The 25,279-nt window shown below is 33.3% G+C and overlaps 3 protein-coding genes across 4 annotated transcripts in view; 1 reads left to right on the forward strand and 2 right to left on the reverse strand.

Annotated features, from left to right (window-relative positions):
• LOC123685389 overlaps positions 1 to 4,512 on the forward strand; it is a 34,602-nt gene extending 30,090 nt beyond the window's left edge. Inside the window, exons 19-24 of the mRNA XM_045625044.1 lie at positions 111 to 279; positions 1,749 to 1,942; positions 2,375 to 2,706; positions 3,805 to 3,947; positions 4,008 to 4,119; positions 4,172 to 4,512. Coding sequence (XP_045481000.1) covers positions 111 to 279; positions 1,749 to 1,942; positions 2,375 to 2,706; positions 3,805 to 3,947; positions 4,008 to 4,119; positions 4,172 to 4,326 — 1,105 coding nt within the window. The 3' untranslated portion in view covers positions 4,327 to 4,512. The remainder of the gene's footprint in view (positions 1 to 110; positions 280 to 1,748; positions 1,943 to 2,374; positions 2,707 to 3,804; positions 3,948 to 4,007; positions 4,120 to 4,171) is intronic.
• Positions 4,513 to 4,907: 395 nt separating this feature from the next.
• Positions 4,908 to 19,219, reverse strand: LOC123684346 (tetraspanin-9). 2 transcript variants are annotated; one of them, XM_045623573.1, is made up of 7 exons: positions 19,010 to 19,219; positions 10,861 to 10,951; positions 8,247 to 8,438; positions 8,002 to 8,187; positions 6,091 to 6,321; positions 5,651 to 5,741; positions 4,908 to 5,138 (listed from the first exon to the last, which is right to left on the reverse strand). In XM_045623573.1, exons 2-6 carry the CDS (start codon positions 10,921 to 10,923, stop codon positions 5,655 to 5,657), a joined length of 759 nt encoding a protein of 252 aa, XP_045479529.1. In that variant the 5' UTR covers positions 10,924 to 10,951; positions 19,010 to 19,219; the 3' UTR covers positions 4,908 to 5,138; positions 5,651 to 5,654. The 2 variants fall into 2 exon arrangements, with proteins under 2 accessions (XP_045479529.1, XP_045479530.1); XM_045623574.1 differs by lacking the exon at positions 19,010 to 19,219 and adding an exon at positions 12,747 to 12,877.
• Positions 19,220 to 22,035: 2,816 nt separating this feature from the next.
• LOC123684347 (protein THEM6) lies at positions 22,036 to 24,983 on the reverse strand. Its single transcript, XM_045623575.1, has 3 exons — positions 24,682 to 24,983; positions 23,102 to 23,316; positions 22,036 to 22,348 (listed from the first exon to the last, which is right to left on the reverse strand). The coding sequence occupies exons 1-3, from the start codon at positions 24,863 to 24,865 to the stop codon at positions 22,115 to 22,117; spliced, it is 633 nt and encodes a 210-aa protein (XP_045479531.1). The 5' UTR covers positions 24,866 to 24,983; the 3' UTR covers positions 22,036 to 22,114.
• Between the last annotated feature and the right edge of the window lie 296 nt (positions 24,984 to 25,279).

Consider the following 25,279-nt stretch of genomic DNA (forward strand, 5'->3'; position numbering starts at 1 on the left):
CTAGAGATGCTCTCAGTGTGCATCGAATTTGGGACATACTGTATTTTTTGAAAAAGCTTATAGGGTGTGATGGTATCTGGAAGGCTTAAAAATGAAATTATTTTTTCAAGATTGACGCCAGCTTATGCTGTTGTTCTTGGATTTTATTGCACAATTTTTGTTCAACTTGGTGATGGACCATTTTGGGAGGAAAGAATTGGCGTTGAACACGAAAGGTGCCTTGCAAGTTGGTGGGCGAACTTGCTGTATGTAAACAACTATATAAATGTGGATAGAATTGTGAGTCTCTTGATGAATGCAAAATAAATTGAATATTCCCTATAAAAATATCACAATCAAATTATCATTGATGAATTCTATTTGATATACCAACTTACAAAGAAACTGCAACACCCAGAAGGAGCTGTTTAAATTTTAATTTATTTTTGGTACAACATAGTAAAGCAAGGAGTAAATGATTGAATTTGGGGAAGAAAATCGTGAAGGTTTTCCATGTAAACGATTTTTATTACTCAAAAAAACTTTTGCAAGTTTTTTGAATTTTACAACAAACCAGCTATCGGAGAAGATCCAAAGTCGATGTTTTGTTGTTTTTAAAATGCCTAGAGCACGTGTACGCGGAATTTATTGCCAGATAAGTGAATTTGAAAGAGGTCGAATTATTAGTCTACGGGAGGCGGGGTTGTCATTTCGCTTGATGTTGATCGCTTGATGTTGTCAAGCGTGGTTTGATAATGCCCAAAACCGAAGTAGGCACCGGACGTCGAAGGGTCACAAATGAAGTTCAAGATCGACGTCCAAGACTTACGGCCATTAGAGACCGATTTGCGACAACTCAATCTTTGGCTAATGAGTGGTTAGGAGAACAAGACCATCCTTAAACTGTCCTAACAGTTTACCGCAGCATAAGGTCTTTTGGACTGCAGCATTATCAAAACCATCTTGTGCACCTCTGACGGTTTAGCATCGCCGGCAACGATTACAGTGGTGCAGAGAACGTCAACATTGGAATGTGGATTGGCATCAGGTCGTCTTTGCTGATGAATCTCAATTCTACTTGGGTGCACATGATGGCCGAAGAAGGGTTAGACGACGTCGGGGAGAAAGACGTGAACCTCAGTGTGATGTTGAGTGTCATGTACACCGGACAGTAGGCGTTATGGTATGAGGTGCTATTGCACATGCAAGTAGGTCACCTTTATTCTTTTTTCGAGGTAACATGACAGCGCTACGTTGCCTTCAAGAAATAGTGGAGCCATATGTTCTCCCCTACCTTAACCGGCTCGATAATCCAATATTTCAGCAAGATAATGCCCGACCTCATTTTGCCAGAGTTAGTTCAAACTCTTTAGAAGCTACCCAAGTGAATCTTTCGCTTAGGATAGCATCCCTCAAGAAGAAATAGACAATCTTATTGCAAAAAATGTCGAGACGTGTTGAGGTGTGTGTAGATAATCGCGGTGGGCAAACACATTATTGACAAATTTATAAAAAAAATTGTAAACCCTTCTTTTTTTCTCCAAATTTCAATAATTCACTCCTTGCAATGTATACTATCTAGGTTTTATAAAAAAAAACATTCAATTTAAACAGCTCCTTCTGGGTGTTGCAGTTTCCTTGTCAGTTAGTATACATTCATAGAAAACTATAAAATATTTGTTTTTTCTCATTTTTCTCTTCATTGCTTTTCCAAAATATATATGCAACACGAAAAATTGTTTTAAATTATACATTTGAATTTTTTTCAGTGTATGTTCCAATCATGGTACCTAACATGTGAAATTCATTTCTTTTTGACATTGCCATTTTTGTCTTATCTTATATGGAAGAAGCCGAAAGCAGGGATATTTATGATGATTGTTCTAATAATAATCTCAGCAATTATACCATTCGTCATCATTTTGACGGAAAAAGAAGAACCTATTCTTCATTTATATATGAAGTAAGTATCAAGTATCGATATCTATTAATACAATAGAACAGTATATATCTTTGTTTAATAGCTTTGTTTGCACAGTATATTTTCTCATAAAAAGAGTGTTTCATAAATAATGATACACGAAGCTCGTTTTTATCCATTTCTCAAATAATAACAAATGTATCGTCACATAATCTTCAATATCTCGATAGAGATTGAACCGAAATTTTGACGGAGATTTTTTAAAACTTGGTACTACTAGAAAATAAGTGGTGTGACAATAACGGTGCCATTTATGCGTCAGGCCCGGAACTTATTGAGTGATTTATTAGCCTGAAAATTTCTTGACTTTAGATATTCTCTTTCTATAAAGTTATGCTGTTCATCGCCGGCATTAAGCAAAAACTGACAAAATATCGAAAAACCGAAACAATAAGTATTCTGAAAAAATTCCAGGTTCCTCCGAGACCCAGTTACAAACCACACATTCCAGATAACGTACATCCCTAGTCACATGAGATTAGGTCCTTATTTCATCGGAATAATCGCTGGTTACTTGAAATACAAAATCAAGAAGTCAGATTATAAACTACCGAAGACATTGACTGCTTTCACGTGGATGCTGTTTATGTTGATAATCACCTCGATCTATGTTGCGGCATACACATTTTATCTACCCATAGAGGACAAAGATTATGTTTTCTATGGCACCTATGGATCACTCCACCATTTACTCTGGAGTTTCTGCATCAGTTGGATTATAATTGCAGTATCTGAAGGAGCTGGTTGTAAGTGTAGTTTGATTTAAGCTATTAAGCTTTTACAGAGTTAGGAATATCTCGAGCGGTAGGCATCTGTAGAGGCTTCTAGGTGGATTGTAACTTGATAATTGACTCCTGCCACCTGGGATCCAAAAGATATAAAGGGTGTTTTTTTTCGAGGTATATAACTTTAAGTTGGTATTACTGTTCAAGATGGCGATCGATTTAACAGCTGTCAACTGATTTATTTTCAGTTTGGTTTGGCAATTCATCATAAATAGAATAATAAGGCGTAGATTTGTCGAATGGGCCCAAAATGAGATTGCCGTTGTTCCCGATTTTCATAAGCGAATTTTGTTTAGCGATGAAGCGCACTTCTGGTTGAATGGCTACGTCAACAAACAAAACTGCCACATTTGGAGTGAAGCCAATCCTCAAGTGTATGTCGAAACACCGTTACATCCAGAAAAACTGACTGTTTGGTGCGCTTTATGGGCTGGTGGAATCATTAGTCCGTACTTCTTCAAAAACGATGATGGCCAGAACGTTACAGTCAATGGTGATCGGTATAGCGCCATGATTACTAACTTTTTCATTCCTGAATTGAACAACCATGATGTCCAGGAGCTGTGGTTCCAACAAGACGGCGCAACATGTCACACAGCTCGTGCCACAATCGATTTATTGAAATACATGTTTGGTGACCGCCTAATTTCACGTTTTGGACCTGTGAATTGGCCTCCAAGATCTTGTGTTTTAACACCGCCAGACTACTTTCTGTGGGACTATGTAAAGTCATTGGTCTATGCGGATAAGCCACAAACCCTTGACCATTTGGAAGACAACATTCGCCGTGTTATTGCCGATATACGGCCACAAATGTTGGAAAAAGTCATCGAAAATTGGACGTCCAGATTGGACTACATCCGAGCCAGCCGTGGCGGTCATATGCCAGAAATCATATTCAAAATGTAATGCCACAAGATTATCTTGCGGATAAATAAAATTCATGTCAATCGAATAATCCATCGTTGTTTTATTGCAATTTAAAGTTCTATAGCTCTATATAAGTTCTATAGCTTTACTTGTTGATTTCTGCTTTAAATTGACGAATTTTTATTCAAGCATGGATAGCACCAATTTTGGAATGGAAACCCTTCAGTTTCTTTGGCAGAATCACCTACACCACCTATCTCTGCCATGGCGCTGTACAATTATATTCTGCAGGAATCAATAGAGGCCCAGTTGCTACAGCTTTTTATTCCATGGTGAGTTTATTAACCTTAAATTCAATTTAAAAATTAATAACAACTGTCTTATTTTTCCAGGCTACTTTGTCAGCTTCAGATATCGTGGAATCGTTTTTGTTAGGCTTTCTATTGACTCTTGTTGTAGAAGGTCCTGCCCTGGCCTTGGAAAACATGATATTCAGGAGACACTGTGAGTTTTCATTAAAATGAATTGTATTTTTCTGAAAATTTGTCTATTCCAGATCCAAAAACTAAGAAAGAAGAAGCGAATATTGAAGAAAATGACGTACAAAATGGAAATGAATCTATGAAAAGAAGTAATTTTTCGAAAAAATCGCAATTGAATATTAGGTTTACTGATGCTTATATATCAAGAACGCCAATGAATGATAAGTGAATGAATGACTTTTATAATAATTGCAGATTAGAATTAAATATAATTTAATATAAATAAGGATTCAAGGTGATCCATATACTTGGAATCTGTATCTATATCCAGACTTTTGTAAATATTCACACGGAGTAGGTATACCAAATAATTATTTTGTAAAAGTACGTTACTTATTACCTAATTTGTATATACATTGAAAATATAAACGAAGAGAAAGTTAATTGATTTTTTTCCATTATACCTACATGTCTTCCACAGTTGTATATTCAAGTTAATATCAACGTTAAAAGTGCTTCAAATGGTCATAGGCTATTTTTTATTATATCTACATCTTGATTTCGATGAAATTCTTTAAATTGATGTGAAAAAAATAATTGTTCATTGTGGATCGGTACAAAATACAAATTTGAACTTATTATTGTTACCTATAGCAAACTTCAAAATAATGTGTACTTCTTGAGTTTATTTTTAATTCTCCATGATATATGTGATGAGAAATATTAATTAAATTGAATTAAATTATAAAACGTCTTTGACTTGATTAAAAAAAACTTTTTGATCAGATACGAGGTTCTTGAAACGAAATATAATAAAAACAAGGAACATTTATTAATAAACATCAATCGATTCGATTTAGTATAAAACATTGAAGTAGAATAAAATATGCATTATAAACAACTGGAAAACACAATTATATAGAATATTTTCCTCTATTTGTAATCTTGGCATATATCTTTGGCCTTCTGTACCTCTTCTTGATTATTTGATTCGATTAACACAGAAGCATCAGACCGATCAGACTTCCTGAATATGATTACCTGAAAAAAATCAACATTAATCCAATTCAAATAGTAAAGGTACTAGATATTTTAGAATAAGCATTTTTTCACAATCAGATACATTCAATCTACATTCCAAGGAATAAACACATAAGTAAACCGGAAAAAACAGGCTATGTGCCTCATAAAAGAAGAAGAAGAGAAAGATAAATCTGTTAAGAGAGTAGGTACCGAGAATTGATCATATGAAACACCTACTCGAAGTTAATGTGACTGTAATCAGTGTAATCCATAGTAATGCGGAGTTTAAGTATCATTTGTTATATTGTTTCATGTTGACAGTTCCTTTCTAGTAGGGATGTTTCGCTGTTCCTGTATAAAATAATAAGGAATAAAGAATCTGTCATTGCAAATAAAATTTCGATTGAGGAAGGACATAAAACAATATTTATTTGTTTGGGTTTTATTGACCAATTGTCGGTACTATAGTAAAGATATTTAGATACAATTTCACAATGATTTCTCCATGCATATTTTAGTATTGAACTTACAGTGTTATGTTTTATAAGACTTATATTTCCTCGTCAATATTTTATGTTTGATGGTACAAAATAGCAGCATCGCTGATATCATTCCATATAGCTGGAAACACAAATTATTTTTACCAATGATCTAAGAAAACATTCAACACTTTATTGTCGCAAAATCATGCCATCTATTTGCAACGTGAAAATCTTCAAAATCTTACATTAACTATTATAATAACTATTCGTTATTTTTAGATACACTTTTCTTCTAGAATGATTCGCAATAATATCATTGAAAATATTGAAAGATTATCTTTTTGAAGAAGCAATGAGTAAACCTATCCTGGCGTCTATGGTTTCGTACTTATCCTCCATACTCTACTTGTTAAGTTAAAACTGGATATTTTTGCTAATCTATTAGCAAAAATAGCGATCTCTAGATCGTCTAAAAAAATAATATTTACCTGTAGGAAAGTCACAATCAATCCAACAACCCCCAAAGTGGTCAGTCTGTTCAAAAACCAGGCATAGATAGGCTGATAACAGCCACCTTCGTACCAGTTATCGGCATCAGTTCTTCCACAACCTTTTTCTCTAACTGCAGGCAGACAACAGGAGTCTGGAACCCATCTTTCTTTTGGCCATGCACCTATGAGGTACCAATCCTCGTAGCTGTCAACTCCACAACATCTGAACTGGAAAATGTTATGTTGAGAAGATTGAGTTTGCTGACAAGTTGTTGTACATTTGATGGAAATACTAGAAAAACATTGATGCCGAATCATGAGCATTCACACGTTCATTCAGTACCTAATAACTTTACTGATGGTGGTAAATAACACGTAATATTCGTAAATGGTGTTTTTTTAGAGCTATAGAAATTTAATTTGCAATAAAACAACGATGGATTATTCGATTTACATGAATTTTATTTATCCGCAAGATAATCTTGTGGAATTACATTTTGAATATGATTTCTGGCATATGACCGCCATGGCTGGCTCGGATGTAGTCCAATCTGGACGTCCAATTTTCGATGACTTTTTCCAACATTTATGGCCGTATATCGGCAATAACACGGCAAATGTTGTTTTTCAAATGGTCTTGGGTTTGTGGCTTATCCGCATAGACCAATGACTTTACATAGCCCCACAGAACGTAGTCTAGCGGTGTTAAATCACAAGATCTTGGAGGCCAAATCACAGGTCTAAAACGTGAAATTAGGCGGTCACCAAGAGTGTCTTTCAATAAATCGATTGTGGCACGTGCTGTGTGACATGTTGCGCCCTCTTGTTGGAACCACAGCTCCTGGACATCATGGTTGTTCAATTCAGGAATGAAAAAGTTAGTAATCATGGCTCTATACCGATCAGCATTGACTGTAACGTTCTGGCCATCATCGTTTTTGAAGAAGTACGGACCAATGATTCCACCAGCCCATAAAGCGCACCAAACAGTCAGTTTTTCTGGATGTAACAGTGTTTCGACATACACTTGAGGATTAGCTTCACTCCAATTGCGGCAGTTTTGTTTGTTGACGTAGCCATTCAACCAGAAGTGCGCTTCATGGCTAAACAAAATAAAATGGACGTAGTGCGCGATACGTATTCCGCACAGAACAATTATTTTCGAAATAAAATTGCACTATTTGCAAGCGTTGTTCAGGCGTGAGTCTATTCATGATGAATTGCCAAACCAAACTGAGAATAAATCACCTGACAGCTGTTGAATCGGTCGCCATCTTGAACAGTAATGCCATCTTAAAGTTATATACCAAAAAAAAAACACCAGTTAGTTGCAAATTATTATTAATTATGAAAACTGACAGTTTTCTGGAGAAATATCGGATATATTTATACTATGGACAGTAATAGTGACTTAGAAGTACTTACTCTTCCAGAAAAAAGGAAGGTAGCAAAAAATATGGATTGTCAGAAAATGTTTTATGTTTTATTCGCATTGAGAATAATCACTTTGCTGCTTAGGCAGTAAAGTAGTTACTTTACTACCTAGGCAGTGAAAGTAATACTTTGCTGATTGATATGTGTCTGCAAAATCAATATTTGCTGTCAATCGGAAAAAAATATGTTTATGATGTGAGTTGTTTTTAAGCATGAATACTATTCAAAGTATACCTATATAAAAAAAAAACAGAGGAGATAGATTTTGACAGCCCAGCGGAAAAATTTTTATCAGTGAATAATTAAAAATATTTCGCATATAATTTGAAGGCACCTATAGATAAAACCCTCTTTATGTTATCGGCTTCTATGAGTTGAATGACATAAATGCATAATTTATTTAATTCTCAATGTCCTCCATTCACAATAATATATTCAGCAGAAAATCGCTGTTTGAAATTGATAAACACTTGCCTGTAATTGAATACGGTCCCAAATTTTAGGTAAACTAAATGGCCCACCAGTACTAGCGTTATAGTGAAGCATTATTCCATTCTTCAAATCCTCCCTCACAAAATGGTTCAGTCCTTCTCTGAACACAAAAATTGTGGTACCACATATTATTTCGGCTACAAGAAGTAAAATCACCAAGACAAAATACTGAAAACATTATCGATTAGATATTGAATTGTCAGGTTCGTATTCGTATATTTAATTACCATGATGAGCATGCATCTGTTCTGGAACAAAGAACCACAGCATCCTAAAAATGTTAAGGAGAAGGCTAGAGTTCCAATGCCCATGAAGATGATGTCCAAACTTAGGTAATCATATTGAGGGACAAGGGTTACTAAGCCTTCGTGTGATAGTCTTAACCAAACGCCAAGGCCCAGTAAAATGCAAGCTGTAACCTGTAGGAGTTAAAGACATTAATTGAAACAAAATAAAGGTAACTTCATTCAGTCGTTTAAACAAAAATCTTCATAATTGAGGTGATACATTTTCATTTGATATTTTTCGGAAAAATTTCTTATGTTATGAAAAATCATATGAAAATAATGTGATACGTACAAGATACAACGTAAACACCAAAATGAACGATTTCTCGGCTAATTTTGAGAAAAAAAGTCCGATACCCGCAAACGTTTGCTTTTCGAGATACAAAATGTTGAAGTTTGCTTTGTTTCAAGTCTTTTCTTATAGTATTTGCACTTCACAAGATATTCAACTGAAATTTGGCATATACAGGGTGATTCACCGGGATGGCCTATTAGACGTTTATGAGAAACTAATCATAATTTTGAGCTGAAAATTTGCATATTGGGGTTTGAGACAATGATCTTTCTCCCTAAAATATTTTCAGAACTCTACAACTTCCGGTCATACCTAAAACAGACTACTACTTCCTCATTTCAAATAGCACACCCAGGATATTATTGCATCATTAGCTTTTTTGACGACAATTTCGACAATATACCAAACCTTGAGGTTGAGGTAAAAACTCGACGGTTCATGAGTTAATGGGATTCTTCTGAAAAAAATGGTGGCGATGGTTACTTTCATTTTTTTGAATTTTTAGGCAGAAAAACCTTTTTTCGAAAATATTCTTTTTTTTTTCGATTCTACGAATACGTAGTTTTATAAGACTGTTAGCGGTTTCAATAAAAATGTATAGGATGTTCATAAGAAGATCATGAACTTGGACAACTCAAATTCATCAAAACTCAAGCTTTTTAAATGAGAATCTATATTTTTTATTATCGCAGTCGATTCTACGTCCAAAAATAGTGGGGGTTACTTAAGCAAACCCTATACCTAAATTGAATACTTTGAGAGTTATCGAGAAAGAACTTTAAATGGGGAAAAACCGCAATTTCTGACTGTGTGAAGTAGTCTGTGACTTCCGGAAAACAAAGAAAGAAACTTAAATTCGATGTTTCCATAACTATGTTTGACATATTTACGCTATGTGCCAATTTCGTTCGAAAATCTACAGGTTGGTACTTTGTTCAAATTTAAAAAAAATTGATCCAATACCTACTCGTCCTTTTGTATGTAAAGAAAATTCACTTTCAAATTTTTAAACATTGTTGAAGCGTGTATCTTTTTTGATATAATGGCATAAACTACTGAATACAAATGAGATAAGAAATGCCAGAAAATAATACATATTGTATTCATTATAACCATTTATTCAACATTTGCTTCGCTATTTGCCAACTGATCTGTCCATTCCAGGTCCATCAAAAAGAGTTTTTCGTAACAAATAAATTGAATCCAATACGACGGGAAGGAAAATTATGGAGAATAATAATCAATGGGACTATTCATTCTATATTTGATTGACATTCAGGATGATTCACCATCAGAAAGATTCTCCTGTTTCCTTATTTCCTGATGATGTAAACAGGAGAGGCATTTTCCAGCTGAACCTTTCCTGCAATTAATATATCGATCAGATTTGACTCAGTGACTGACCTAAATCAATGGCCCAGATTAAGACTAAACCTTTGTCGAACTATTCAATAAATCCTTCGTTTTATATCTGAACTTGGTCCGATAACCTTTTGAAAAGAATGGAAATCATATTTTGTACCCTGCAAAAATATTGATAGACGTTCGTTTTGAATGATTAAACAGTATCTCGCTGAAGTTTTGCTTTATTACATATTCCCATTAAAAAATTCTTTGGGATCTTCAAGAAAAAATAACCTCCCTGCAATTTTAATGTTTATAGATTGCGTGAGTGTCGTGAAAGCAATTCCCAAATAGAGCATTTTTCTTAATCCTTTTTTGAGACACCTTGTACCGGGTTTTTCACCATATATGTAACATGTAACATATATGTTACATGTTCGAAGTCAGGGGAAAAAGAGCTAGTCAAATATAGATAAATATACAGGGTGTTCCATTTGAAAAAATGATGTTGCAATCAATATATCGCCCACTCTGTAAATATTTCATTTTTTGAAATCATTTTAAAAAAGACTGGTCGATTTCGTGAAACTTTTGTAGAAAACATTTCTTTGTACCTCTTTTAGTAACAAAGTTAAAGGGGGGGGGGGGGGGGGCAAATTATGGTGAAAAACCCGGTACCTCAAATTGATCAATCAATAAAACTGTTTCATGTGAATTCATTTCCTTAACCAATAATGGAAGGAATTCCCAGAAATGAACCTTATTAACTCGAGCATTTTTCATGATTATAGCAGCAGAAACCACAAGTGCACTTAATATTATGTCAGTCGACCTTGAGAGGTCGCTTGATGGTAAGTAAATTCATACCAATTGTCAGCATATTTCAGCGTCGATAATTATGTACACTTAACTTACCCATAAGAACACGTTTAACCAGCAAAATACCAGTCTGACACAGGTGTACCCGCTTTTAGACATCTTCGATTGGAATGGTCTCAAAGATCACCTGTAAAAAATAAAGTATTGACGTCATGGACGCAGAAAAACACCATATGGTTTATTATATCGAACAATTAGGAAAACTTCGTAAAGTTTAATATGATTGTGATGAATTGCATTGTTTGTAATTGTTGTTGTTGGTGGTTAGGTTGAATGCTTTGAACTCTTGAGAATTGAGTTGTTTGATTCGATGTGGTTTATGGATTATTCAATAAGCGATGCAACATCTTTCTGTGATTTAATATCTCCTTAAAAAGTTATGGTTTTCGCAATAAGCCTGCTATTGAAATGCATCATGTTTGGGATCACAACGAAATAATAAAATGCTGCAAATTTTACACAATCTATGAAATAGAGTTAAACTGCGATTTCAATAATAATTTTCGATAAGTAAAAAAAATAAAATTATTGATTTGTTAAAAATTATTTTGGAAATTGGAAATTTCATTATTTTCGGCAATGTACAGGAAGTTCCTTAATAATAATAAGAGAGTTTATTCATGAAAATACATTCAGCAATGATATTTTTTAAGGGGGCCATTCTTGGGCCTTTTTCCAAAAAAAAACTTCATATGAATGTACGAGTATGTCGTAAGATTTTTGATACACGGTGGTAAAATTTCCAGAAAAAAATAATTTATTTTATAACCACTATGATGTTTTTGCAGATATTTCTATGAAATTTGGTACACGTTTTACTGGATCAAGATACATTTCCTGATGTACAAAAAATGTTATTATTTTTACAAGTGGCGTATGTATGGGTGTTGCATTGAAAATTTTTGGAGAAAAAATTCATACGAACCTGCAATTTTTCAAATTAAAAAATAAGAATTCTGAAAATACATCGTTTCATATCAAACAAAACTGAGAACCTTTAAAAAAACACGATTTCTATAGAAAAATCTTCCAATGACAATTTGTCTCTGAAGTTATTTTTTTGAGTGAAAACCATGCGCGGACAAAGTAAAACCAAGATATAAAATTTGTTTAAAAATGAATGAGACTTTCAAAAAATTTTTTATTTTGGAAACAAGCAATTTCGCATAAATATTCAATGCAAATCCCATACAGACGCCACTGGTAAAATTAATAAAATATATCTTGATAAAGTTGATACGTGTAACAAATTTCATAAACATTTCTGCAATATTATTTAGTTTTATTAGCAATAGTTTTATTCAGCAAAAAATATTGGAATGAGCATGATAATAGCGAAAATTAATTTAAATGAATAAGGTTCGGTAAAAAAAATCAAGATCAAAGAGATCGCAATGAACACTCCAGTAGTTTTCTCTGTAAAACTTTTTGCGGATGTTTGCATCATTATTAATTAGGCAGACCCTTCTTTCAGAAGCTTAATGGACCCTAAATAAACAATTGTGGTTTGAATGAAACGATACCTCGGTGGATATTATCATTTTAGCAGGCACAAATCTGCAACATCAAAATGTTGAAGATAAAGATCACTGAAAAAATTCAATACGTGATTCCTCTATGTTTAAAATTTGACGTGATTTTTATGTGTCAGATGTCAAAACTGACATTTAATTGAAACTCATCGGTCTTTTTTGATATAACATTGCGTTAGTCATTGAAAATTTTGTCATTACTTGTGCACAAAACTATATCGAAATTTTTAAAAAATATTCAATTTCTTTTTTAACAAAGAAACTATTAATCTTAAATCAAAGAATGCAATATGACACAACCATTGTGATCAAATTATAGCCAGAGTCAACGCGATAAGATAAAGCAAAAATCAAAAACAAATATTCCTAAAAATTATGAATTGTATTTACCTTATCCACTTAATGTCGTGAATAAGTGGGAAGCAAACTTGTCCACTTTTACAGTTAACGGAAGTTTTCTTGACTGGTCAATCGATGAAGTAGAAAAGTAGGTTTCTTGTACTGCTAACCGTTGAGACTCTAATTGATGCGACACATATAGAAACTGATGGTTGAATGTGAAAACGTTTGTTTTCGATATTTCCTCTTCGTGTAAATTCAATTATAGGGTTTAGTTTGTTTATTTCGCGTATCTATGCCTCCGCTACCTGTACCTATTTCATGAAGTAGGTTAATAAGTATTCATTTCTATGTTTTACGGTACTCATGATATTGTTCGTCTATTCAGATTGGAAATTACAAGATTATTAGGAATTTATTCTTTTTTCAGGTATTTGAGGGTGAAAGAAAATGACGAAATGAGGTTTTGCGCGATGGCTCGAATTTGAATATGTGATTTTTTTCATGAAATTCCGTATTTGGATTTTTAATTATTTTTCAATAACTAATCAAGTTCTCTGAACACAAATCTGAATTTGAAACTCGCTGGTCTTTGACGAGCAATACAAACATTGAATGAACTGGTATTTCACACACAATGTCACTTAGGTATCACGAAAAAGCATATAATAAAAAATGTAAGCTTGGAAGGTTTCGATATAAGCCATTATAGGGGGTGTTTTTTTCGAGGTATATAACTTTAAGTTGGCATTACGGTTCAAGATGGCGACCGATTCAACAGCTGTCAAGTGATTTATTCTCAGTTTGGTTTGGCAATTCATCATGAATACAATCACGCCTGAACAACCCTTGCAATTAGTGCAATTTTATTTCGAAAATAATGGTTCTGTGCGGAATACGTATCGCGCACTACGTCCATTTTATTTTGTTTAGCGATGAAGCGCACTTCTGGTTGAATGGCTACGTCAACAAACAAAACTGCCGCATTTGGAGTGAAGCTAATCCTCAAGTGTATGTCGAAACACCGTTACATCCAGAAAAACTGACTGTTTGGTGTGCTTTATGGGCTGGTGGAATCATTGGTCCTTACTTCTTCAAAAACGATGATGGCCAGAACGTTACAGTCAAGGGTGATCGGTATAGAGCCATGATTACTAACTTTTTCATTCCTGAATTGAACAACCATGATGTCCAGGAGCTGTGGTTCCAACAAGACGGCGCAACATATCACACAGCTCCTGCCACAATCGATTTATTGAAAGACACGTTTGGTGACCGCCTAATTTCACGTTTTGGACCTGTGAATTGGCCTCCAAGATCTTGTGATTTAACACCGCTAGACTACTTTCTGTGGGGCTATGTAAGGTCATTGGTCTATGCGGATAAGCCACAAACCCTTGACCATTTGGAAGACAACATTCTCCGTGTTATTGCCGATATACGGCCACAAATGTTGGAAAAAGTCATCGAAAATTGGACGTCCAGATTGGACTACATCCGAACCAGCCGTGGCGGTAATATGCCAGAAAACATATTTAAAATGTAATGCCACAAGATTATCTTGCGGATAAATAAAATTCATGTCAATCCAATAATCCATCGTTGTTTTATTGCAATTTAAAGCTCTATTGTTCTAAAAAAAACACCCTTTATATAACTCTGCAATAGATATCTAGTTGGGAAGAAGTAACAATTTCACTTTTTATAAAGTTACCTTTTTGCTTGAACACTACGTAATAGAAACATTTTCGGTAACACAGGGTGTTCATTTTTTCCTGGACAGGTGTGTTTTAAATGGGAAACCAGCTTTCAAAAATAGGGGTGGCCAAGAGGAGGCCAGATTTTTTTGGGGGGCAAACTAAAGCGAAATTATAGTTGTGCTAATCTTTTAGCCTTGAATCCCAGATTTAGGGGGGACAGCAGAATTTTAGGGAGGGTCCGGGCCCCTCGTGGCCCCTCTAGCGCCGCCACTTCCTGTTTATAACTGTTCCATTTCAGATATACTGTTTAAGAGAGTATAATATTCCAATTGGATTCTCCATAACTTACTAATATCTATTATTTGGAGTAACTGATATCGAAAAAATATTGTTATGCTAATTATTTCCAAACCATCAATATTTTCGAAGAAAGTGTTGGTATAAAGTATCTCTCAATTACGTAGAAAAAAAAATTAGAAAACAAGTTGGCTTTTCATTGAACTTGGGACCCGTCCAGGAAAAACCAAAATCGTAAATTAATTATTTCTTATGATTTTCGCATTAGATCGTAATATTTTTAAATACATTCAACATATTTCAATATTTGTTTTATTTCCATTCTATTCAATAATTTGATAGCTTCCAATCATTTGATGATCAATAATAGATTTGAAAGTGCATAATTACTTCTAATAAACGAAGTGACCCAGAACTGCTTGCGTAAATGAGGAAACTAATGAAATGAAGAGTCTTGATTGGAAAGTGCTAATCTTAAATGCACTTTAGTACACATAAACTACCTCTGCTACTTTCATTGTAAAGTATATAGGTCATTTGTGATTTATTTTGTTGCTTGACGTTCGTGATGTTGAATCCAATCCGTCAAATCAATATCTAAACACAATTTATTGAAGATTCTATTTGATAGAAGTAAGAGTTGAACTGAGAAAGTGAAGGTCTTGACTGTTGATAAAATATTGATAAGTCAAAAAATATGAATTAAAATGCATGTATTTTAATCAATCCTCTATTTGTTGAATAAAAACATCCCATATATTTTTATGTGAATTCTAATTATACATAAGGTGTAATATGTGTAATTACACATTGATATAGTCGTTTCCCTGAATGATAGCCAATAAACCTATGCAATAAAACCATCTTCAAATAAACATGTCTTTTACTACCATAGTTACTACTGTAGGTTTTCATTCATAAAAGATAAAGAAACAATCGAAAAATGCATCTCTTGCATAGAGATGTAAGATGTAAGTTCATGGAAAAAGATCAAATTGGCAATTATGAGTTTAATCTGAACATTACATACATGAATAACTATGTTATTACAGATTGATTAATATTTATTAGATTGTACGGTTTCAAATACGTTCCAAGATAACACAATTTGATTCGCTACAGTATTCAAATTGTAACAAAAATTTAATTCATATCGAATCAGACGAATCTGCAGAAAATGAAGTTATATTTATATCGAAATATTAAATGTTTATTTATACGTTTTGATGGACTTCATTGAATGATACTTGAATGCAATAAAACTGATAATATGGTTCTGTTCTTTCTGATACTGTTGACATCATAACGCCTCCTAAAACATACTTAATTGTGACTATATAAGTACTAAAAAGACAAGCAATTGAAGATGGTACTTGAGATAATATAAAAAAATGTCAGGGAAAATTGAAGGAAACTTAGACACTTTAGCTTTTAAAATGGTCGAGCAATATTCTAAAATGAACTAGTTTTAGTACCGCATCATTTCGAGATTGAATGAGAAGATCAACTGATGGTATTGCAGACTGTATCTAGAGAAACCAATCAAATACTGAATTCATCTGGTTTAGGACCATTATTAGGTTATTTATCTATGCCAGATCCAGTTCTTCAATTACGTATAATTTGTGTGGGATACCATCTAGTTGGAACAATGAAAGGAGTGTAAAAATAACAGAAAGAGTTCAACTTTTTCCCAAGGAAAGAAGCCAAAGATGAAATCTTTCACCTTTTCATCACAATCATGTCATCATAGTTTGGCGATGGTGCTCATTTCTCTGTTATTAGCAACAACACGCGGATATTCACAGTTATACAAAGAAAATAAAGATTAAGATTAGTACAAAAAAAAATTAAGGATTGAATCCACTGTATATTCTTGACGAGCTCTCAATTAATTCTTAAACATTCTGCATGACAAATAACTAAATACTTGTATAAATTAGTATATGACATCATAGATAAACTGTTTGAATATTGATTACATTGTAGGTTGGCATTTTAAATATAGGTTTTTTTATGGATGCGGTTTCAAAGATGACGAACAACATCTAATTTTATTATTTTTTTCTTATTCATTTTCGAACTCCCACGATTGGAAGAGTTAGGTTACTGCATGGATTTCTGGTATAAATCTGTTCCTAGAAAAAAACAATATGTTTTCTAACCTTGAGCTTATCGCGATGGAGTGGTAGACTCGTAAATTTGATTTATGAGTGGTTTTTGAGTTATATATTTATGAAATTCAAAATTATCCATTGAATAAGTGAACTAGAGTTATGTGTGCTTTTTTCTAGGAGTGTGGTTTGACTATATCAGGAAGTTTAATTTTTTTGAGGGATTTCTTTCCAGCAGTCAGGTAATTCCTCAGGAGTTTCTAGGCTCTTGTTCATGCGAAATAATTGAGCACTCTGTTAAGGAGAAGAGCGCATTGGAATGGCCTTTTGAAGGGATTGTTGCTTTTTTTGGAGGTAAACAAAATTATCCTTGTTCGCGAATCATTTTGTTGACATATTCACAGTCAATGTTAGGAATAGCCCAAACATTGAAGAAAAACATCGGTTTGTTAATGTATACACAGCTTTTCGGTTGCTGAACTACATTGATTTTTAGCTTTTGCATTCTTATCCATGAAAATTGAATGCTAAAAAACGGTAAATCGAACATAATACGCACATTTGTAGCTGTATATTTTCGATAACTTCACGCATTCCATCTATTAAGGTCTTATTATTATTATTATTGAAAATATTGTAGAACATTGGCATAAGACTCATCTTTCACGTGGCCCCACCGAAAAAACTCGAAAGGTGTTGAATCACAAGATCTAGGTGGCCAATTATTATCACCTCTTCAAAAAATAAAACGGCCAGGAAACTTTTCTTGCAAAATTACCATTATTTCGTTGCTTGCTAGCACGTAACACACATAAATATCTTAAAATTTCGGCCATAAAAAAATCATTGATGATAGCTCGGTAGCGCAATCCATTCATCGTCACAGTTGTACCAGCCTCATTTTCGAATAGTATGGTCCAATCACACCACCAGCCCACAAAGCGCACCAAACAGTGACACGTTGAAAATGGAGAGAATTTTCAACAATTATTCTTGGATTTTTCGAACCCCAAATGCGGCAATTCTTTTTATTAACGCCCCCTCAGAATTGATGAAGTTTTGCGAACTGTTACTGAAAAATTTTCACCATTTTTGTAGAGAATTTTCACAATTTCAATGCTTTGTTGAAACGTGTTTCCTCCCATTTTCCGTATAGCGTAGTTTTTCTTGTCAAATGTCAAAAGATGATAGCTTCCAAATTGACAGCTGCCCAAAAACGGGCTATTCAAAATGAAACTTTATTGGAAAACCCTCTATAATGAATTGGCAAAATGCTTTCGATTGCGTGTCTAATAGTTATGAAGTTATAGAAATTGAAATATTGATTAGACTGATTCAGTAATAATTTCAACAAATCAATTACACATGAATTCTACATATACAGGGTGTTTCATTGTAGGTGCAATCAAACCAATTTCCATGTGTCGCTGAAGAAATTTTTATGCAATTCAAAACAGCCACACCGCTTGTTTGAAGTAATCTTTAATGCTGTATATTTCAAAAATTTTTAGTGACGTTCATAAGAAAGTTACTTGATATTAAGACGTCCTTGACATTTTCGCGAATTATTTGAAGGAATCCAATTTATTTTTGGAAAATGGTAGGTACACTTGGTCGAAAGCTTTAAACTCTATATCTTTCCTTGAAAAATCTAATATTTGATTTTTCATAAAAAAGGAATATTAGGAAATTGATTTTTGATGAAAAATTAAGGAAGTTGCTACAGAAACTGAATTAGTGCTGATTTTCAATTTGTTATATTCATAAGTACTATATGACCAATCAGTATGTTATACCTACTATTGGGCAACACCCTGTATATTACTCGAAGAGTTATTCTAATTTCCATTATTTTATTAGGTTAATAAAATTTTTTGTCGCACAGTATTATCTATCTACTTCAGATTTCTTACATTTTGAATAACCGAAGTTTCATTTTAAAAATTTCAGTTCTAAAAAATGTAAAATCTGAAGAATCTTTTGTGCAGCGACACGTTCATTATTTACATGATAAAATAGAGGAATACAGAACAACTCGTATTTAATATCTGAAATTTATGTAAAGAGGATAATGTCTTGAATGTTACCCTAGAAAGAAACAGGTCCCTTCACCCACGCAGCAACAAATGTCTCATTCCTACACCTCAGAGCGATGTAAAACCGGGCGAGGAAAAACAAACAGTTTTCCTCCGCCTCGACTCACCTTATCACCAAGTGAATAGCATGTTTTTCCAGGGCAAACCGAATCCAAGCAGCTTCCTCTTCTCAGTGCACCTCTCTGTACAAACAAATTCTATTCCCGAATTAGAACATAATTGAATTTCATTGTAAACAACTATAAAAGCGCTTTTAAGAAATCGAGCGGCACGATAGGACACACGAAAGGTCAGATTTGCACTGGTAAGCGGAACGAAAACAAGAAATCCATGCTTCAAGTTTGAATTGAACTTCCCACCTAAAGTTAATCGGGTACGTTCGTGGGATCTCGTCGTGTGTGCGCTCTTTAATTGGAACTAGGGGATTTTCACTTTGGTTTGGACGATTTTGATTCGTTAGATCTGATTTAGAGCCTTCTGGGGGTTTTAGGGGATCGATTTTTAGCCTTTTAAATCGGCGGATTGTATTTTTCAATGGATCAATGCCTGAGTTTACGTTGAATTCGAAAAAAGTTAAAATATAGAGTTTCGTGGATCAGTAGGTACAAGAGATCACAGCTGAAATGAAATAAGGAAAATACTGATCTGAAGTCAGGAGCTTTTGTGAGCTTGTAACTTGTAACTTTCCTCGCAATTTTCTATGAAAATGTTTTATTTTGATAAACTAAATTAAATCTTCTGTGAACAAATTTCGAGAAAAATCATAGAATGACATGATAGTTAAAATTAAATTTCATTTAATCGTAATTCTCTAACACTCCTATTTTTAATATAAGGTGAGTCCTTGGTGCTCGATCAGTGGATAACTCTTGGAATGTTGGGTTTGGAGAATGATTCAAATTTTGAAGCAATTGACAGCATAATCTTAAATTATTTTCGACTCAACAGGCTAGTCCGAAAGTGGTGAAGCACGATGTTCTTTTGAATAAAAATGCCCAATTCAAGGGCATAGAAATAGGGGGTACTGGGAGTAATTCACACCCCCCCTCCTCAAGATTCCCAAATTATAAAATTTCAGATTTCTCGCAAAGACGAAGAACTAAAATTTTTCCATAAAATGAATCAATAATCATTTTACTTTCCTTTGAAATCGACACGTCAGTTAAAAATTGGAAATCACGGTTTATGAGTTTATAATCGCTTTGAAAATGATTACTCTTATAGAAATACGAGCACGTCTATGTCCGAGGTTTATTATTTTCTTTTATCTATCCGCTTTATCGGCTCCGCCCCTTATTTGCCATCTTTTATTTTTGAATTCGCCATCGGTATACACTTACCGGTTGTTTTCGGTTTTTTTGTATCATTCTCGTTACAAAATTTCAATTCTGCAGTTATCAAAGAACTAAAAGAGTAATTCGCATCGAAAAATTGTCTGCGCTGTGTGGTACAATTTATTGTATTTCGTTCAAATTACAATTTATATTTGAAGACATCAATTTTGAATTTACTATTTCTACAGGGTGTTCCTAAATCATTTCAAGAAAAAAAAGCAAACGCTTCGTTTTTGAGAGACAGGTGTTAAAGCTCAAGTTTTCACACCTTCCCTTCACAAAATATTCAACTTGAATTCGCATAGATATTCCAGTTTAAAGTTTTCATCTTGTTTTTGAATGCAAATCTACAGGGTGATCTTTCCTGGAAGGGTGCCCGCTTCTTTCCTCCACAACTATTTTTTTGTGAACCACTAGAACTTGTAAAAATGTAAAAAGAAACTCTGATTGGATTTTTTTTATTTTTCAATGAGTTTTACGTGGATAAGTGCGACAAACTTTAGGTGGTGATTCGATATGGAAAAATAATTACAGTTTGTTGTATGACTTTTGATCGAAAATGCTCCGTATTCCGAGATACGGGGTGTTGAAGTTTTTCAAAAGAAAAAGGTAGGTATGACCCTGAGATATTTCAAACTGAAAATCATATTTAAAAAAATCTCTGATGCCTCTTTTTCCGTATGGGGGTACCATATACATGTCTATGTATAATTTTCTATTTTTCTAGTAAAAAAATTGATTACTTAGTGACATTGATGTTATCCAAACTTCAAATTTTGAAGGCTTATAAATGGAAAAATGCTAATTTGTCATTTCGTTGAAATATTCGTATTTGAAAATGTTGACAGCAGCCCAATAACCTCACTACTAGAAAATGTATTGAAGAATAAAAAAATTCAAATTGTCTAAAAAAGGCAATCATAGGAAAAAAGACATAAGAGATTTAATGTCACAAATGGAAAGAATATTTCAGAAGTGAAAATATGCGTTTTTTTGACATTAACTCGAAAATTCTATCTTTTTTGCTTCTCCATAAAATAAATAAACCAAATTTTTTTTATTCTCGAGGAGAACAAAAAAGTAGTGAGAAATATTTAAAAATTATATAATTGAAAAAACAGAATGTTCGATTATAAAATGCAACTGGAGCTAGTCCAAGTCGATATTTATAGTTCTCAGAGCTGATTAGATTAGGAAAACTCAATTATTCCTCTGGAACTGTTGCGGAAAAATCTTTCTGATCAATTAAAATTGGGAAGTGGATAAAATATAAAATAATTCGAATATTGTTTAACGATGTCAGCGAAAATTATTTTCAGTTGTATCCACAACTCGAGTGTTGAATGAAATTTCCGGAATTCTGCACCCGAAAATTATAGGTTTTTGAATTGTTGATGAGTTATCCTACGTAAGAGGATCATAAAATTAAGAATTGATGAGTATTGAGTACCTGAGGTCAGATTATGTTATGCTACTGGATATTGATTACACAGTTATTGGTTTTGGATTTGTTTTTAATTAAATTGTAGAAAGTTCTCATTACAGTTGGTTTTCCAATTATATTTTTAATTCAGGCGAGAAAAATTTTAATTTGATCCTTATATATAATTTGGTATGACTATTGGTATGTATCGATAATTTGTTATACTTATTTTTCGTTCAAGAGAGAGTTTTTTGATTTTAACTTTCCTAATTCATTTATTGACCTCGGTCTATAGTTTTTCACCAATATACTCTTTATCTTTGATCAAACGCCTAAAAAATAAAAAGTACATTCTTAGACAATAAATAAAACAAAATAATCGAAACCAATGTATTTCCATCTCACCAAAATCAACAAACTTTTGTTACACACATTCGAATAATAATTTCGAAAATTCAGTCTTTTTTCTTTAACCTTTTGCTGGATTTTTCTATCGATTTGAGCCAGTCTTCTAGTTCTGGTGGTGGTACTGGCCTATAGGAGACGTCTTTGCCAGTAAGTTTAGCCATAACCTCAGGTACATTTAGTCCGATTGTTCCTTGTCTGCTGAGTACGATCGCCCTGATGAAGCCATCGAACGTGACGAAACGTTGCTCGATGAACATGGCCTTTTCTTCCCAGGCGATTATCTGGAAATGGATCAAATAACTTGAAATAACGGTTAACGGTTGAATATAAGTGGATTTTTAATGAAAACAGGAAAAAAATTGAGGAAAATATTGTCGTCATGATCTTTTGTGCGGTTTGTCATCTGCCTGTGTGTTTGAAATTTGCACAGATTATTTCATATCTTTGATTAGTTTTTGCAGAAACCTATAAAACTGTATAAATTGTTCTAACAACTTGATGAATTACATCAGTACCACGTAATTTTGTTTCATGGTATGTCACTCTGAAAATTATAGATTAGGATCGATCAGAAATCTATTTAGAAAAAAAAAAGTGGTTTGAAGGTATTAACCTTCAAATTTCGCATTAGCGCAATTTGAGCCATATCCATATATCAAAAGATCACTCCATTAATATTCCCATTTATATTTGATTGTTTTTTGATTAAAAAAATTGTACTAGGGATAAATAGGTACTCAAGAAATTGCCTGTTCCACTGTTTTTATAATTAATGTGACACTAACTTGCATAACATCAATAAAACATATTCATTAAACAAAGAGTTTACAATTGAAAAAGTTCAACATTGAAATTTGAATATTCAAAATTTTCGATGGAATTTGTTAATGAATTAGGTACTTGAGGTTGAAGTAACCAAAGTAGAGTCCACGGATGGATATATTGTAGTATGTATTTTCTATTCTTCGACAAATAAAGTATATACAAATTATTATTATAGATCGATGACAATGTATATAAGTAATATACATTACCTGTGTTGTGATTCTATAAGGAGTGAACGTTGGAATTGTTCTTCTATATCTTATATTTGAGGCAGTTTGTAGAATATGAGCTTTCGATCTTTTGATTTCATCGTAAAGACCTGTTCTGTCGTAAAAATGAAACCTTGCAAAGTCCAATTCTCTGACATATCTAGCGTTGTTCATGTGTTGGAAGAAGATGTCCACATCAGTTGTTGTGGCGATACCTACAAAATAAATTTGAAAGATTGTATATTAAAAAAAGTGCGAATTGGTTCGAAATATTCGTTCCTAAAGTTAATCAAACTTTTCAAAACTTTCTTAATATAAAATGTCAAGAAGTATACAGAATGTTCCTTGATTGGGGGACAAACGAAAATGACAGATTTCTCAGATCATTTTGAGAAAAGAAGTCTTATGAACGCTTTGTTATCGAGAAACAGGATGTTCAAGTTTGATTTTATTTCAATTTTTTTCTCATAGCACCTTCCCTATATAATATCTGTAACTTAAATTTGGTATAGATATTCCCATTTAAAGTTTTCATCATGCGATTTTGAATGCAAATCTACAGGGTGATATTTTTCTGGAGCAGTGACCGCTTCCTTCCCCCAGAACTTTTTTTTGGTGTACCACTGGTAGATTAGAAAAAAAAAACTTTGGTCCAGTACTACACTTCTTTGTTTCTTATAGTTTTGTCGTATCTGCTACCGATTTCGACGAAAAAATTTCAAAATATTCTCTGGTAATCCCTAGGAAAATCCAAATTATTATAAAGATCCAGTTAGTAAACTATAATGAATAAATTTAATTAAAAATTTTGGTACTTATTTACCCAATTTGTAGCGAAGATTAACATTGAAACATGAAACACCCTGTATCTCGAAAACAAAGCGTTTGTGGTCCCATATTTATAGGATTTTTTTCTCAAAATTATACAAGGAATCTCTCATTTACCTTCGTATCAATTTAGGAATACCCTGTATATACAATTTTGCGTGATTACTAATATCTTCTAAATATGCAATAAATATTGCGGAATTCCTTCCTTTTCTTTGAAAGAGAAATTTCAGACAACAGTTTTTCTTGAAATGTGACATATTGCTATTTTCATTGAAAAGCTATAAATTAATTATCAAGGCTGATTTTTTTTTGTTATTTGAATGAGCCACAAAAAGCATAAGTTCAAGCTCATTGATTACGCAGATAAGTTGGTCTATGACAATTTTTTCTTGAATATAAAAACGTCACTCGGAGCTCCATACAAATTAAGTCAAGGAAAAATGAAAAAAAAAACAAAACTATCATCTCGTATCAATACCTATATCGCATTCACACCTCTATGACAAGTATAAGGAATATTTTCTACCTATTTGATATGTAATGAAGGTGAATCGAAAATACAATGAATCAATATTACATGAAAAATGTTGTCACGAATATTTCCTTGTTTATATGGACAAATTGATGAATTATTAGAACCATTTTGCTCTTATAGGTAACATTTCATTTTGGTTCAAATGATATAAAGTGGGTTTTTATTTTTTTTTTATTACATCAAACTTTTCTCATTTATTGAAAAGTGGACTTACCTAAAATTTCAGTGGTATCTTCGACATTCCTCCTCTTTTGAAAAAGCCTACCCCATAAAATTGTGGCTCCTAATCTAATGAAATAATTAACGTCGAAGAAAATGTACGCGAGGGCAATCGTTGTGATTATAACTGACCAACAGGAAAAAAATCCATTGATTAGGAGTTCAATGGAACCGACCATAGTGGCAGACGGTTGAATTCTGTTTTATATTTGCCGCTGGTAACGCGATATTATTTTTGATACTAAATCTATCTGCCGGCAATGCTTAAGTTGAACCACAGGTGAGTGAAGTTCAACGATTGACCAAAGTTATATAAAGTGGGGGATAGTACTTTCTTGACGCTCAAGATGCCTCATTTCTAATCAACAGTCAGTGGCGACTCGTAAAATATTCATTATGAGGCGGCTCATAGTTTATGCCGCGATTTCAACATAACTTTGAGGTATTTTTTCATAGTGGAAATCCGATGAATTCGTTTTGTATTTTTAATAACTGAAATAATTTGTACAATATAATTCATACCTACCTACAAAAAATAAACATTTCTTCATACAAAATGTTCGAAGCGCACTTCTGGTTGAATGGCTACGTCA

The sequence above is a fragment of the Harmonia axyridis genome, chromosome 7 (genome assembly GCF_914767665.1).
Source record: "Harmonia axyridis chromosome 7, icHarAxyr1.1, whole genome shotgun sequence".
Lineage (NCBI taxonomy): Eukaryota > Metazoa > Arthropoda > Insecta > Coleoptera > Coccinellidae > Harmonia > Harmonia axyridis.

Excerpts from the sequence above, each read along its gene's own strand:
- LOC123684346 (XM_045623573.1), bottom strand. The coding sequence starts at position 10,923 with ATGTCTAAAAGCGGGTACACCTGTGTCAGACTGGTATTTTGCTGGTTA. Across the intron at positions 6,322-8,001 it reads GGGACCGTATTCAATTACAG|TTCAGATGTTGTGGAGTTGA; the intron begins GCAAGTGTTTAT and ends AACATTTTCCAG. Across the intron at positions 5,742-6,090 it reads TGATTGTGACTTTCCTACAG|CTATATGGAATGATATCAGC; the intron begins GTAAATATTATT and ends TTGTGTTTCCAG.
- LOC123684347 (XM_045623575.1), bottom strand. The coding sequence starts at position 24,865 with ATGGTCGGTTCCATTGAACTCCTAATCAATGGATTTTTTTCCTGTTGG. Across the intron at positions 23,317-24,681 it reads AGATACCACTGAAATTTTAG|GTATCGCCACAACAACTGAT; the intron begins GTAAGTCCACTT and ends TTTATTTTGTAG. Across the intron at positions 22,349-23,101 it reads CTTATAGAATCACAACACAG|ATAATCGCCTGGGAAGAAAA; the intron begins GTAATGTATATT and ends ATCCATTTCCAG.